The sequence below is a fragment of the Boleophthalmus pectinirostris genome, unplaced genomic scaffold, assembly GCF_026225935.1.
Source record: "Boleophthalmus pectinirostris isolate CB_2022bp ecotype Guang Dong unplaced genomic scaffold, ASM2622593v1 HiC_scaffold_1, whole genome shotgun sequence".
In the NCBI taxonomy this organism is placed as follows: domain Eukaryota; kingdom Metazoa; phylum Chordata; class Actinopteri; order Gobiiformes; family Gobiidae; genus Boleophthalmus; species Boleophthalmus pectinirostris.
In genome coordinates this window covers 28,130,800-28,146,932 of record NW_026570970.1, presented here as the reverse complement: position 1 = coordinate 28,146,932, position 16,133 = coordinate 28,130,800, and the positions used below count along the sequence as shown (strand labels likewise).

The following is a 16,133-nucleotide window of genomic DNA, read 5'->3' as shown; positions in this document are numbered from 1 at the left end:
TATGAGTTTTTAAATGTGTAGGTTCAATTCCTCATTTAGTTACTTGAGTACAGTAGCAACTTGGGCAATGGGAAGGTGAGGCTAAATAAAAAATTGAACTTGTCTGCAGTTGTTGTTTGAAAAAAAAAAATCTCAAAATATAAAACTAATCTCCAAATCAATTAATAAAATAAATCTGAAAAGGAACACAGCAGAAACAGCGTCCCTACTGATGCTTGATTTGTTTCTGATTATATGCAGGATTTGTACCATTTCTAATAGGTTAATAGAGGGCATATGAAAATGCAACAGAGATTATTGCATTGCTTAACTCATATTTCTTCTTATTCCCTCAGTTCCTGGAGATCTCCCCCTGACCACCACCCCTCAGGACGTGTGCTATGACACCTTCACCCACACCTATCACGAGGTGGGGTCCGAGTGGGAGCGCATGTCCGAAACAGGCTTCAAACTGTGGTGTCGCTGCATTGGCCTGGGCAGTGGGCACTTCAGATGTGACTCCTCAAGTGAGTATTACCCCTTACCCAGCATGCTTTGCAAAGAACATAGAATTAGATACACTGTAATTCTATGGGGTTTTAACATTATGGAATTTATAGAAGCAAAGTTTTATGATAATATAATTTGGAAATACCTTATACTGTAGTGTTTTAATGTTTGAATTTATATCTAAACTAATCTCGGCAGCACATTGAAGTAATAAAAATATATAAATTTTAGCTTATTATTGGGATGTTTAAATATATAAATGGATACTGTAAATTCCTGAATCAATTTTAATGCCTTAATATACAAATTAGCATGGACAGTCATTGTAACTGAGTTTGATCAAAAGCAAATTAAACTCAGCTGCCCATGTTAATGTTTATTGCGTAACAAAGCTTTTCACTAATTTACCCAAAAGTTTGATTGGTGTACATATATTATTGTCCACTGTTTGTTGTGGTTGTATATCAGTACTGTAAATAAAATTGTATGTCCTTGGATATACTGTACATGAACAATGACCATTTCTCTTTCTCTTGTCCCCTGTGATCTCCCTGGTGTATTTTATGTGTTTCTGTGTCTGTCATGTCTGTCTTTTGCATCTATCCCTTTCTTTCTATCTATCTGTCTTTCACTTCCTCAGAGTGGTGTCATGACAATGGAAATAACTACCGTATTGGAGAGAAATGGGATCGTCGTGCAGAGAATGGACACATGATGAGCTGCACTTGTCTAGGCAATGGAAAAGGAGAATTCAAATGTGAACCACGTATGTACAGAACATTTTTAATACTTACTGCTAATTACTGGTACTCGTGTCAAAACTGCAATGCAATGATTCCAACTACATTCCTCATAAACTAAAAATGCAAGAGTCTATAAAACTTTGAAGGAAAGCAGCCTTCACTTCAGCACACTGACACTTGTTTTAGCAGATGTATTTTGAATAATTTAAAAATGTAAAAATACCTGACAATGGTAAATTATCTGACTTGTTACTTGGATGAGGATGAACAGTTTAGCTAGTGGGGGATTATTTGTGTGCATTGTCCTCTGGTGATGTTGTCCCTTGTCTAAAATAGAAAAGTTATTTTCAAAGTAATTTTTTTTATCATTAATCTTTGCATTTGTATGATTTTCCAGATGAGTCAACGTGTTACGATGATGGAAAGATGTACCAAGTTGGAAACCAGTGGCAGAAGGAGTATCTTGGTGCCATCTGCACATGCACATGCTATGGAGGACAGCAGGTATGACCCATTCACATTATTCTATCTTAGAATAAGTTGAAGCTATATTAAGTCATACCACACATCTTGAATCTCTTAGATATCTGAGCAGAGTTTTTTGTCTAAATGCAGACTTATGTACTAAATATACTGAATAATTGTTCATTTGCAGGGATGGCGCTGTGAGAACTGCAGGAGACCAGGTGTCAACACAGAAGTAGAGGCTGATTTGCTTCAGCCTGTTCACACAGATGTCTTTGACCGGTACAGAGAAAACGCTCTACGAAAACTGGTGAGTGCATTAATATCCATATTTAAGTTGGAATGTTACACAATAAGGCATATAACTTCAGCATTAATATAAACAGGTGTTTTATAGCTCAAAATATCTTGAAAAACATGATTTCTTACTGTGTGCGGGCTCACCTCTCCACAGATCTGACCTGTAACTTGACCTAGTGGCTCTACCTGCTTGTCTTCATTTAGATAAATATGTTTAATGCAATAGTGTAGAACATTCCTGAGATAGCAATAACATCTCCGTGGTGACAAGCGTGACCTTCCACCAGAAAAGTTACGTAGGGCACCTTTTAAAATGATTTCAAATGCCCATTATCAGTGCTGTGATTTAATCCTAAACATGAAACATAAACGGCACAACATTATTACATCATTTTCATTATCTAATGTTTGCCATACGGACTACTTACTAGAATCTAATATTCTGTTCTTTAATGATATATATTGATGCCTAACACAATATACAGTTGTCTTTGAAATTATTATTTATAAGTAAATAATTAAATACATTTATATGTATGTCATTATTAACATATACTTACCTTGTTTATGCAGAACATCCACTGTCCGATTGAATGTTTGAGACCAGAGCTTCTCGCAGACGCACAGAGCCCATCCAAAAAGTGACGAAGCAATGACGAAGACTAACAACACCCAACACTGTCCAAACCACTTCACGAAGGAAAACTCATGGTGCTTTTATTCAAATAGGAGCTTACTTTTGCCTTATAAAGGTTTTCCCCTTTTCACATAATGTAGTGCCTTATCACCAACCTGTGCCTTCTGAAATGCATTTTCTGGCCTTGTGCCTTGGCCAAGATGTTGTAAAATTAAAACATGATTTTCTAAGAGCACAAACTTGCTGCTTTCTACAGACTGCATTTGTTTCATGACACACCACTATGTAAATTAATAAACCTTTGCATAATATTTCCCTCTATTTAGCCTATAGAATATTTTTGTGATACATTTTGTTTGATTGGCAATAGATTTTGAAATATTTTTATGTGATTTTTTTCCCCCCTCCAATTTCTTAACATAGGCTTTATCTGTATGTTGTCAGTTGTATTTTTTATAGAAAGTAAGCACTGATGCCTTGGAATTAGTGTTAAATATTACAGACTAGTATTACAGTGCCTCACCATTTCAGTATATTTGTTTTTCTGCCATCTGCTGGTTTAAAAAAATATTGTCTGTAAAATCAATGAGACCAAAGATGACCAAAGACAGACTGGTATAAATATTTTCATTGTTTTGGAAATGCGTTACATGAGTTTTAAAAGAAATGTATGTTTTCTTTTATTCTTTGTTTTATTTATCCCGCTTATCCAGCATTTGTTTAATGCTAATTTGGGGTGTACACTTTATTTTTTAAACTTGTTTTGTATTGTTGGTGCCAAACTCTGAACTACTGTGGATTGAAACTTTTTAATAAACAGAACAAAATCCAAATGCAGTTGTTGTTGCTTACCAAGCATCATATTGATAATAGGCCTAATTAATTGGTAAAATAGCTCTGAGGCAGTTGATTCTAATTTTGCAGAATATAAATTAGAAGAGTTAATTGTTTTTAGTGTTCATTCATGTATTCTTTTCTAATTTTCTGACTCAACTAACTAGTAAGGTGCTGCTTATATCCAATTAAATGCAATAGGCTTCATGAACCACACGAGGGCGCAATCTTGCATCCAATTAAATGCAATAGGCTACATGAACCACATGAAGGTGTAGTCACAATCAATGGAATGTAATGGAATAGCAGTAGCTTTAATAAAATAACAACAACAACAACAACAAAAAAAACGTGATCTTTGACATTTAGCTAACTGTGTCCAGATTCTTACAAACTAGTTTTTATTTATTTATTTATTTATTTAATGAGACAGGGACAGCGCACAATTTTCACATTAACCTTAACACGAGAGAAATGCATTTAGTCCGGTTCCTTATTGCCATTTTTTGACCTTAGTGGGAAGTTTTTGGGGATTTGCTAACCTATATATTTTTGGAAAGGTTATAGTATATGGAGTCAGAAAATCAATGTTTGCATTTGCCCACATGTCTTTATGGCGGCCATATTGGATTTTTAAAAAATGGCCGCCAAAAAACCCTTTTTGGAATATCTCAGCCTCTGAATAAGTTGAAATGTTGATTTTAACTGCTAAACCCACATTTTCAGGGTCAGGGAATCAAATGGTGCTAGTTACAAACCTGTAAGACCTACCCACATTAACCCTTAGATGAATAAGTGGGTCAAAAATGACCCGGTTTGGTTGTTTTCTTGCATTTTCACTGTAATATTCACATGTAATACCCCATGTTCCTCCAAAAACATGTTTTTCTTTTTTTTTTCTTTTTTTATTATCCTGCTGAAATACATCAATATGGGTAAAACAAATTGTAAACATCACATGCAGCTGGTCAGATAACTCAAAGAGTTTAAAAGTAGCTAACATAAAATTTGGATATTGGATGTAAACACACACATTTAGACACAATATCATTACACAACTTTTTTATGAGACATTTTCTATACATCATCATTATCATCATCACTTTCATACAACCATAGACTATATATATATATATATATATATATATATATATATATATATATATATATATATATATATATATGTGGACAGATCTAACACTGTAGCCACCATGTGCCAAATAGGAAGTTCTCCAGGAGGCTCTTCCGGCTCCTTCTGACTCTGGCTCCAATGGACTTACATTAGGATCTTGTGGCTCCTCTCTCTGTACCTGCTGATGTGAGCCTCGACATTTTGGTCTTAAAATGTTTGTATGAACCCGCTCTACATGATCCTGATTACCTCCGCCAAGTAGGTTATGTTTTTGCCGACGTTTGTCTGTTTGTTTGTTTGTCTGTTAGCAACATAACTCAAAAAGTTATGGACCGATTTTGATGAAATTTTCAGGATTTGTTGGAAATATGAAAAGGAAGAACTGATTTCATTTTGGGGGTGATCCGGAAGAAATCCTGGATTCTGGATCACTTTGAAATTTTAGTTAACATTGTGGTAAATGGGGCCAAAAATTTTGTTTCTCAATATCTCGGTTAATTATTGACCAAACCCCATGAAATTTGACTCAGGGATGGACAATGGGATCCTCTTTCATATTCCAAAGGCTGATCCGGATCTGATCCAGAAGACTGATTTTATCGCAATTTCTATAAAAAATGGGGGTAGTCCTTGGCGGAGGTCTGCGCTCTCTGAGTGCTTTTTTTTTTTTTTTTTTTTTTTTTGCTATTTTGTCCATCAAAAAAATCCTATTCATAATATAAAGCCCGTGGCTGGATGAGATCCATCCTGAGTACCTTAAGTCTCTGGATGTTGTGGGTCTTGGCTGACACGCCTCTTCAACATTGTGTGGTGGTCGGGGACAATACCTCTGGACTGGCAGACCGGGGTGTTGGTCCCTCTGTATAAGAAGGGGGACCGGAGGGTGTGTTCCAACTACAGGGGAGTCACACTTCTCAGCCTCCCCAGTCTGTGCCAGGGACTGGAGAGGAGAATCCAACCGTGGTTTTCGTCCCAGTCGTGGAACACTGGACCAGCTCTATACTCTCCATCAGGCACTCGAGGGTTCATGGGCGTTTGCCCAACCAGTCCACATGTGCTTTGTGGATCTGGAGAAGGCATTCGACCGTGTCCCTCATGGTGTCCTGTGGGGGGTGCTCTGGGAGTATGGGGTCCGGGGCCCTTTGCTAAGGGCTGTCCGGTCCCTGTACGACCGGAGCAGGAGCTGTGTTCATTGCCGGCAGTAAGTCAAACCTATTCCCGGTGCTTGTTGGACTCCACCAGGGCCGCAACTGTCACCGGTTCTGTTCATTGTATTTATGAACAGAATTTCTCGGTGCAGTCAGGGGCCGAACAGTCTAGTTTGGGGACCACAGGATCATCTCTGCTGTTCACAGATGATGTTGTCCTGTTGTCTTCATCAAACCAGGACCTGCAGCACTGGGGCAGTTTGACCTGTGTGTGAAGCGGCTGGTATGAAGATCAGCTCCTCCAAATCCGAGGCCATGGTTCTCGACCGGAAAAAGGCGTCTTGCCCTCTCCGAGTGGGTGGAGAGTCCCTGCCTCAAGTGGAGGAGTTCAAGTATCTCGGGGTCTTGTTCATGAGTGAGGGGAGGACGGAACGTGAGATTGACAGGCGGTTCCTTTTTCCTGATATTACCATCGCTTGGTATTGTGATGTCCACCACCACGGCTCTGCTCTGTTTCTTATCCACCACTACTATGTCTGGTTGATCCATCACCATCCTGTCAGTCTGTATCTGGAAGTCCCACAGGATCTTGGCTCGGTCGTTCTCCACAACCTTTGGAGGTGTTTCCCACCTTGATCCTGGGGTCTCCAGCCCGTACTCTGCACAGATGTTTCTGTACACTATGCCCACCACTTGGTTATGTCGCTCCATGTATGCTTTCCCTGCAGCATTTTACACCCTGCAGTTCTGTGCTGGACTGTCTCAGGAGCCTCTTTGCACAGTCTACACCGTGGCTCTTGTTTGGTGTGGTAGATCTGGGCCTCTATTACTCAAGTGCCCAGGGCCTGCTCCTGACCTCCAGAATGAGCCTCTGTGTGTCCTTCAGACCCTCTCAAGCCATTGGGATGGAACCCTCCATGCATGGTCAGGAGCTTTCGTGTCTTAACATCTGTAGTCTGTATCTCCTTCTTTGGCCAGCTTATGATTCCTGCAGGGTATCTCATCACTGGCAGGGCAGAGCTGTTGATTGCCTGCACCTTGTTCTTGCCATTGAGCTGGCTTCTTAGGACTTGCCTCACTCTTTGCAGGTATTTGGCCGTAGCCACATTCCGTATATATATATATATATATATATATATATATATATATATATATATATATATATATATATATATATATATATATATATATATATACATATATATATATACACACACACATACCACAACATCTTGTGAATACCCTGTGATAGCAAATATAAGCGACACCCCTATTTGGATGACGGAAGAACTGGAGCTCAGAGCCCACGGCCAGACCAGAGCTCGGAGCCCGGACAGCCGTGGATCTATCCATCTTGTTGAACAGTAGCTAATGTTTATTAAGCAAATATATGCAATAAGTGCATGCGCAATTTGCTTCATTTAGTTTTCTTTAAATAAATGATGTCATGATAGCAGCAGTTGGTCCTAATGAAGGCTCAGGGTCCAGGTCCACGGTTCACCACTGCCAAGTACAAAGGCGACTGCAGAACTGCACACCAGAAACTAAAGGTTTATCCTGTACCGACATGTGTCAGTGCAGCAGCCAGTGCCAGAATGATGATGATTCCGAAGCCATGTTGTTGCATAGACTGTATAAAAGAAGTGGACTAAGTGAGTGTGACCCACAGAGTTCAGTACCACTCAAATGAGGCTTGTGATGTTCACGGTTACAGGAGCCAATCTGGAGCCAGACTCTATATTATGAATAGGATCATGTGTCGTGGGTTAACACAAACATTTTAAGACCAAAATGTTTGAGGCTCACTGCAGCAGGTATAGAGAGAGGAGCCACAAGATCCTAATGTAAGTCCATTGGAGCCAGAGTCAGAAGGAGCCGGAAGAGCCTCCTGGAGAACTTCCTATTTGGCACATGGTGGCTACAGTGTTAGATCTGTCCACTCATATATACAGTCTATGGTTGTATGAAAGTGATGATGATAATGATGATGTATAGAAAATGTCTCATAAAAAAGTTGTGTAATGATATTGTGTCTAAATGTGTGTTTACATCTAATATCCAAATTTTATGTTAGCTACTTTTAAACTCTTTGAGTTATCTGACCAGCTGCATGTGATGTTTATAATTTGTTTTACCCATATTGTTGATGTATTTCAGCAGGATCATTATAAAAAAAAAAACATACACAAAGGAACATGGGGTATTACATGTGAATATTACAGTGAAATTGCAAGAAAACAACCAAACTGGGTCATTTTTGACCCACTTATTCATCTAAGGGTTAATTTGGGTAGGTCTTACAGGTTTGTAACTAGCACCATTTGATTCCCTGACCCTGAAAATGTGGGTTTAGCAGTTAAAATCAACATTTCAACTTATTCAGAGGCTGAGATATTCCAAAAAGGGTTTTTTGGCGGCCATTTTTTTTAAATCCAATATGGCCGCCATAAAGACATGTTGGCAAGTGCAAACATTGATTTTCTGACTCCATATACTATAACCTTTCCAAAAATATATAGGTTAGCAAATCCCCAAAAAATTCCCACAAAAGTATATAAGGAACCGGACTAATTGTACCAGGTTGTAGCACTAATTTCCACCTGTAGTTCCTGGGTAGGTTCATTGATTGATTGTATTTAACTGACCTTGGCTATTAACTGTTCTTCCTGGAGACCTATGTAGCATGTTTTGGGTTGTAGTTTATGTGTTTATTTGTCAATTCCAACCATTTAAATACATTTATTTTGAAATCACACCACCTTTGATTCGAGTGGTTTTATTGCGAAGGTCTTAGCGGAAGTGAGTTGTGTTTTGCTGTTAGTACAATAGATGCATGGCTAGTACGGATTCTTTCACATTTTTTCAGGAAGTAGAAATAGGTGACTTCCCCTCGGCGGTCTTCAGTTTTATTCTCTTCAGTTTTTCAGGCACCGACACGGCTCTCGTAAACATGGACAGCTTGGACAGTCTGATCCTGAAACTCCACGATGTAAACGCGGTGAAATTTGGGGAATATAAACTCAAATCTGGAATGATGACGCCTATTTATATCGATCTGAGAGTTTTAGTGTCCCATCCAGCGCTCTTGAACCAGGTACCACGTGCCCTCAAATGAATTGTAATAGTTCAATAAAGTAGTCATAATTGGGCAATCTTTTAACAAATGTGATAAAAAATTATCTAGCCTACGTGCCTTTCATGAATGAGGGCATAAGGTTTGAAGTTCACATTGTTATTTGATCAGTTTATTGTAAAACTTGGGAAATCAAAGCGCCATGTGCAGTGTCCTTACAGCCTAAGTTTATTTGAGGTAAGAGCATTGTGCAACAATGTGCAGAATCACGTGTGAACATTAGTGATCAAAGGCAGTTGTAAAAACACTGCTTTTGAAGGTATAAATACTTTTGCACAGAAGTCATGTTAATAATTTTTTTCTAAATCAAATGTCAGCTTCCACAAAATGTATCTGGGAAAATCTATAAATTTGATAAAAAAAAATGTGATTTAGTGTTTAAAGCAGCATATAACGAGTTAGAAGTTATACATTTTAATGAAAGCCTCTGAAAGGCGCTTTTGCAAACTTACGTTTAGACAATAAGGCATAGTATGAAATGTGTTGTTATTGCATTCTAACTTGATACATTGCTGGTTGAATGTTGTTTTGCAGGTTGCCAGTTTCATTTACCAGAAGGTGCAGGATGAGGGTCTCCAGTTTGAGTCTGTGTGTGGGGTCCCGTACACAGCTCTGCCTCTGGCCACAATCATCTGCTCTAGACATGAGCTGCCCATGCTTATCAGGAGAAAGGAGGCCAAGGACTATGGTCAGTGTCCAATTGTAATATTGTATTGTGAAACTTTGTAAGGGAATAATAAAACAATTTTCAGTCAACCGACATATATGAAATATGCTGATACTAATAATCTGTAAATCAACTAGTTTAATGCAAGTAATTAATATGTCACGTGAGGTGACAATGTGATCAGTATCTGCACATTCAACAAAATGCATTCGGAAATGGAGATACAATTTAGACTGAAATAGTGATGCCCAAAATCCCAGAGACTGGAGTCTTTATTGAACCCAGCATACTTGGGGCAAGAAAGTTCACCCAGATATGTGGAAGTGAATGATTGGAAGTAGTTTTAGGAACCATATCTGCAGAATGGCAGATATCCTTCCATTAGTGTACCCTAGGGTAGTTGTAGCTGTATTTTAAAACAACTGTGTGATTTGTCTAGGCACTAAACGTATGGTGGAGGGCATCTGTCGAGAAGGCGATATTTGTTTGATCATTGAAGACACAGTGACCAGTGGTACCAGTATTTTGGAGACTGCAGAAGTGCTCTACAAAGAGGGACTCAAGGTACAAAACAGAGTTCACTACATCCATAAATGTCCTCATTGAGCTTTTCTCATTTTTCCTGCAGCACTAATCTCAGTATTCTTCTACCCAAATGATCACCTCTGTACTTGTCCAAATTATCTCAATCTACACACATTTGATAATTTAGACATACTATATAGTGAATTTTCTCTCTGGTGTGCTCTTTCTTAGTTCTATCTAAAACCACATTATATTCATCTTTTCTACTACTACCACACTATCTGTGAGAGAAAGAACAGATGTATCCCACCTTACCCTTGGTGCATATTAACACATCTGATAAACATGCTTTGTCTTTCAGGTGACAGATTCCATTGTTTTGATGGACAGAGAGCAGGGAGGAGTGGAGATGCTGGCGTCAAAGGGAATACGTCTTCACCCGATAATCTCTATGTTTAAACTGCTCGATGTGCTGCAGGCGGCCGAGCGAATCGACGCACAAATGGCTCAAAACGTCCGCAAATTCATTATTGAAAACAACACATTCAGGTACAATATTCATTCAGGTACAATATTGATAATTTGTAGATCAATTTGTAATATTAAATTTAGATTGGTGATGGTTTAAATGGAATCACTAATGTGCAGACTTTTCTGGCTGTATAGGCATGTAGATGTAATCTTATATTTAAATGTTGTTTAATACTTTTTAAATGTCACACATAACCATTGGTTTCACCTTCCTGTTTGTAAGTGACATTCTGAGGACGTTTGATCATTCAAAAAAAGCATTAATAAATTCATCTGTTAACAGTGCTAATGTATTATCACGCTGAATCGCATAGATTAGACATTTTCACATCAACATTCTGAAAACCACTGTTGGGCAAGAAACTATAATGCGGTATTTATTCCTTGCTGCTGTCATTTCATAGTAATTTGTTACTTTACAAAATGACTGTATTTAAAATGTAAGGCATTACACTACTACTGCATTACGTTTAAGTTACTCTCCCCAAAATAACAAAGATGCCAACCTTTTGCGCCGTATATGGACTGAACCAGGACTAAATCAGGACTAAACAAGGATTAAACGAACTGAACCAGGTCTAAAGCAAGACTGAACCGAGGACTGAAACAGGGCTGATATCATGAGTTTCTGGTTGTGGTATAAGAAAATAGGTGAGGACCACAAGAGCGCTTTCTGAAGGTTTAATACAAACGCATACAGAGCTCTGGCTCTACTGCCTACATGCAACGACAGAGAGACTGAATCTCTCTGCACTGGTGGTGGACACAGGTGTGCGGCTCATGTCAAACAGAGTGATCAATAGTTGGTCAGGCAACAACTGCAGTCATAAAAGTATACTGTGACAACCTAACTTTAGCAACAACAAATGGTTGATTGGGGTCCATCAACATTCCTTAAGGTAATTTTAGGAAATAACAGACTTTTTCTCATACTCCCAACATGAAGCTTGATTGTCCTTCAGCTAACATAAAAAACTTTCCATCAAGGACTAAACCAGGTCTAAACCAAGACTAATCTTGGACTAGGACTTGGAGAGAGAGAACCCCAAACCCGTGGAACAGGGTGTCTGCAAAGCGTGATTGGGCCCTGTGCAGCACTGAGCTCTGCGCTGGTCCTTTTGCCCACTGTTACCCGACAGTCTACAAGGGCGCACCTCGGGGCCAGTCCCGATATTCAGAACCATAATGATGGCGTTTCACCGCAGCTGATATCGCCATGATTTTAGTGAATTTAAATGAAGAAAAAACGAAAAACCCACCACTTCAATCCAGGTTAAAATAGCTTTGTAACGCGTGCTACTGACATTTATACAAAGTAAAACATTACAATTTTTTCCCCTGTAATGCCTTACATTACTGTGTTACAGCAAAAAGTAATGCATTACAGTAATTAGTTACTTTTATGGCAAGTTACTCCCAACACTGCTGAAAACTAATAATTGTGCCACTAAAAACCTATAGATACACAGGTTGTTGCACAAAATTATTATTATTATTATTATTATTATTATTACTAATAACAAATGTGATATCAGCGACTGTTATAGTTCTAGAAGTTTAGATTTTAATCATGTACTTATTTTACCCTAAAGGCCCAAAGATGAGAAGAAGAATGGTAACGGTGTATCTGTTCCCAAGAAGCCTTGTATCGAGCACAAAGAGCTGAGTTATACAGAAAGAGCCAAACTACCAAGTATGTCTTTTGATTATTATATCACTATAGAAACACTCTTTTGTCATTAGTATTCACACGTGTTAAAACGTGTTTAAATAGTAGTAGTTTGGATTTAAGCATCAGACAAATAAATTACAATTGAGTGCACAAAAGTGCATAAATAACACTTGGTGTGTCTTTTTGAAAGTATACAACATTCATAACATTATTTTTCAATAGCACCACCACTCTGTAGACAGTTGTATTGTCAACATAATTCAGGGGATCTTACGAGATTCACCCACACTCCTATGCTTTTTCCTTGTTGAACACATTAAATATGTCATGGTTACACTGATATAAATTATTCTTACAGTGCCAGAGTCAGAAGTAGATTTAAATATTGAATCTTATTTCATTTGCAGAAATTCACCCACTTGCATCCAAGTTACTGAACATCATGGAGGAGAAGCAGTCAAACCTGTGTGTGTCGGCTGATGTAACTAGCAGTGAAGAGTTATTAGAGCTCGCAGATTCACTTGGCTCCAAAATCTGTTTGCTTAAAACACACATAGACATAATTAAGGTAAGACTGTCAGCAATTTTAATTAAGTAAACAAAATGCCTTATTGGATAAAAACAAATATAAATGTTTTTAGGACTACACAACAGAAATTGGTCAGAAATTACAAGCTGTGGCCGAGAAGCACAACTTCCTTATCTTTGAAGACCGAAAGTTTGCAGACATTGGGAACACAGTCAAGCATCAATATGGAGGTAAGATACCATTTGTAGTGACAATAGTATTGAGCAAATAGAAGACAAACAAAATTTAAAGAATTGTTTTTTTTAATCATGTGACTGATTATACCATTAAAAGACCCAGGTCTGACCTACTATTTTATGTATCTTAATTACCAAACTAAAATTACCCATTTTATCATTTAAATATGATGTAGGTTGTGTATAAACCAGTCAAAAATTCAGTATTGACATAAGATATTTTAATCATCTATATCATATTTTAATCAATGCTATCCCAACTTTACTACATTGTACCATTGAATCTGTCTTTCTCTTTAGGTGGCTTGTACCAGATCTCGTCCTGGTCCCACATAGTAAATGCACACCCACTGCCTGGTCCTGGGGTGGTGAAGGGGCTCAGTGCTGTGGGCAAGCCCCTGGGCCGTGGCTGTCTACTCATAGCACAGATGAGCTCACAGGGCTCGCTGGCCACTGGAGAATACACACAAACTGCGGTTAGTATAGTTTATAAATTCTCTAGATTTTTCTTAACACAATTTGGCATTACATTTTTTTGTTCTTGCAGATGAAAATGGCAGAGGATCACTCAGATTTTGTGATGGGTTTTATCTGCGGTGGGAAGATAACCAAAAGGCCAGAGTTCATCCACATGACCCCAGGAGTGCAACTGCTGAGTAAAGGTAACATTACTAGACCTTTATAACACACTGACTTCGATTTTGCCTTTCTATTGTATGCACCCCCCACCCCGTTTATATGTAAAACTATAGCAAAGATGTTCCAAACCACAATTTTAAAACTTATATCGATGAAGTAGTTGTTTAAGTCCAAAAAAGTGAGAGATTCAGCAAAATGCTTTAATAACTGGGTGGTTTATAAAGTTTCAGAAACAGATTTTAAATAAAAGAATAGGTAATTATTATTATTGTTGTGGAATTTTGGTGCATAAGATAAGCAAGGGCACCTCCAGTTCACTGTTGACATTTCTCTGAGATTAGCTCTGGCGTCATCCAGCCATTACAGAATTTGTCCTTCTTTAACATTATCAGTATCCTTGATTAACTCGTCTCAAAAGCGGTGAGCTATGCTCTTCTAATTTTATCTCGGCCAGTCTCCTGCCCACTAAGACTCGTTAGGACCACGCTTATTTTCCCTAACAATTATGTGATCATAAGTTACCACATAGCTGATTAATGATCTTTTAGCAAGATTTCAAACTTTTAATATTATTTTTTTTCTGAAAATCCATTAGAAAAATGAATGGGAAATTTAGTTAAGGAAGGAGGAGGAAGGTGGGAAGTCACTGATGAGCTCCATATTGCCCAACTTGAAAAAAGCAGAACAAAATGTATGTAGTGTTCATCAATCAACACCAGGTGGAGCCATAGTACATAGGATAATTCCAGGTCTCACAAAGGTGATACAATTTTTCTAACTCCTGATTTGTTTGTTTTGTCAGGAGATGATTTAGGGCAGCAGTACTCCACCCCAGAGGAGGTGATCAAGAACAAAGGCTCTGATGTCATCATTGTTGGACGCGGGATCCTGGAGGCCCCTGATAGGCTGAAAGCTGCCGAGGCGTACAGGAAGTCGGGCTGGGAAGGCTACACACTACGACTGGCCTTGAGTCAACAATAGATTTGCATTTTTGTGTCTCATTTTCAAAATATTCAACTACACCTCAATCAAAGACCTATTTGTGATAATATAGTCAGTGTTACACTATTGGTATAAATAAGCAGACTTTTTGCTTTATAACTTTATGATCAATTGAATTTGTTCAATTTATGTTCTCCATTGTTTCTCCAGGACTAAACTTGGGCTTACACTTATTTCATCCATTGTAGTTCCTAATTATAGTGCAATTTTCCTACATACAATGTGTCATACTTGGATCTGCATAGTGGACTGGCATAGTAATATTCATTTTATTTTAATAATAGGCTAAATTTAAGGTAGATCTTGTATATCAGCATTCTTTATGGTGTTTAGTAAAAAAAATAAAGCATAATTTCTTTTTTTTTGTGTTAATTAGTATAGGCCATTTAATTACAAATGATGCCTGTACTTTGTAACCAAAAACCTTGTATTTCTACTTTTATTCACTGTACTGTTGATGTCCAAGGAGCATCATTTAGTTAAGTTTGATTATGATTGGTTGATCCATCTGTCCTGTTCACCTGTCTTTCCATCCTGATTTATCAATAATACACAGATATGTTGTCTTAAAGAGCCAGTGATTTAAAGTCAAGTTTCAGTCACTGATGTGAAAGGAGAAGTTCAGCAGTTTTGTTTATTGAGGACCATTTTAGACTCCTTTTGTATGTCTCCTGGTGTCCTGGTTGTTAGTTGCTGCTAAAACAGAAAACAGTATGAGGTTATTGGTTTTACATTTCTTCTGATGTCAGGTAAAATGCAATATTTCTTATATTTTTCTTTAATGTATTCTTTGTTACTTGAATTTCCAAAATGTGTGTCATCTCAAGGGACCATGAACAAATAAATCAAATATACTAATGGCTTTTAATTCCACTTGTTTTCTTTGTACAAATTAAAGTATTTTTTTATGTTGATATTGTTTAAGACATCAGCTTTATATACCTTGGTTCCAACCTTTTTCTCTCAACGGCCACAATTTTACATAAATACGTTGGTTACCACTACATACTTCTCCCTCCTGACAACCTCCTGTCTTAATATATGGTTAATAAAGATGTTATAGAACAGAAATCAACGTAAGCAATATAAAATACTATAAAATAATAATACTTTGTAAAAGATATTAACCTGCTGTCCTTTCATTATAATTCAAGGCCTCGTTTGTCTATTGTTGAAACCTCTGAGGTGTGGATGTTTGGAGACCCAAATCTACTGTACACTAACTGCTGTATACTTTACTATATAAATATAATGTTACAATGTCCTTCTCTAGCTTTGACTTAGTAAGAAATTAGTCACTGTATGAAAGAAAAGAAAGTGATGTTAAAATTCTGTTTAGAAACTACGTGCTACTGTAAGATTATATTCTCTGATAATACGACAGGAACAATAGCAGGAGAGAAAATGAGGGGGAAAAAAAGCCTAAATTAAATTATTTTTTTTTACAGTCA

At 37.7% G+C, this 16,133-nt stretch overlaps 2 protein-coding genes across 2 annotated transcripts in view; both read left to right on the top strand.

Moving 5' to 3' along the window:
* The window catches only part of fn1a (fibronectin 1a), a 40,072-nt gene extending 36,605 nt beyond the window's left edge, over positions 1-3,467 (top strand). Inside the window, exons 45-49 of the mRNA XM_020920361.2 lie at positions 336-506; positions 1,130-1,255; positions 1,630-1,736; positions 1,888-2,007; positions 2,571-3,467. Coding sequence (XP_020776020.2) covers positions 336-506; positions 1,130-1,255; positions 1,630-1,736; positions 1,888-2,007; positions 2,571-2,642 — 596 coding nt within the window. The 3' untranslated portion in view covers positions 2,643-3,467. The remainder of the gene's footprint in view (positions 1-335; positions 507-1,129; positions 1,256-1,629; positions 1,737-1,887; positions 2,008-2,570) is intronic.
* A 5,138-nt stretch (positions 3,468-8,605) lies between these two features.
* Positions 8,606-15,550, top strand: umps (uridine monophosphate synthetase). Its single transcript, XM_020920366.2, has 10 exons — positions 8,606-8,842; positions 9,416-9,569; positions 9,988-10,112; positions 10,435-10,622; positions 12,197-12,297; positions 12,684-12,844; positions 12,918-13,035; positions 13,342-13,517; positions 13,589-13,703; positions 14,483-15,550. The coding sequence occupies exons 1-10, from the start codon at positions 8,699-8,701 to the stop codon at positions 14,659-14,661; spliced, it is 1,461 nt and encodes a 486-aa protein (XP_020776025.2). The 5' UTR covers positions 8,606-8,698; the 3' UTR covers positions 14,662-15,550.
* Positions 15,551-16,133: the final 583 nt, after the last annotated feature.

What these genes read in the sequence shown, in the direction of transcription:
- umps (XM_020920366.2), top strand. Translation starts at nt 8,699, where the DNA reads ATGGACAGCTTGGACAGTCTGATCCTGAAACTCCACGATGTAAACGCG. An exon ending in ATCCAGCGCTCTTGAACCAG is followed by an intron (nt 8,843 to 9,415) that starts GTACCACGTGCC and finishes GTTGTTTTGCAG; the next exon opens with GTTGCCAGTTTCATTTACCA. An exon ending in ATTGAAAACAACACATTCAG is followed by an intron (nt 10,623 to 12,196) that starts GTACAATATTCA and finishes TTTACCCTAAAG; the next exon opens with GCCCAAAGATGAGAAGAAGA.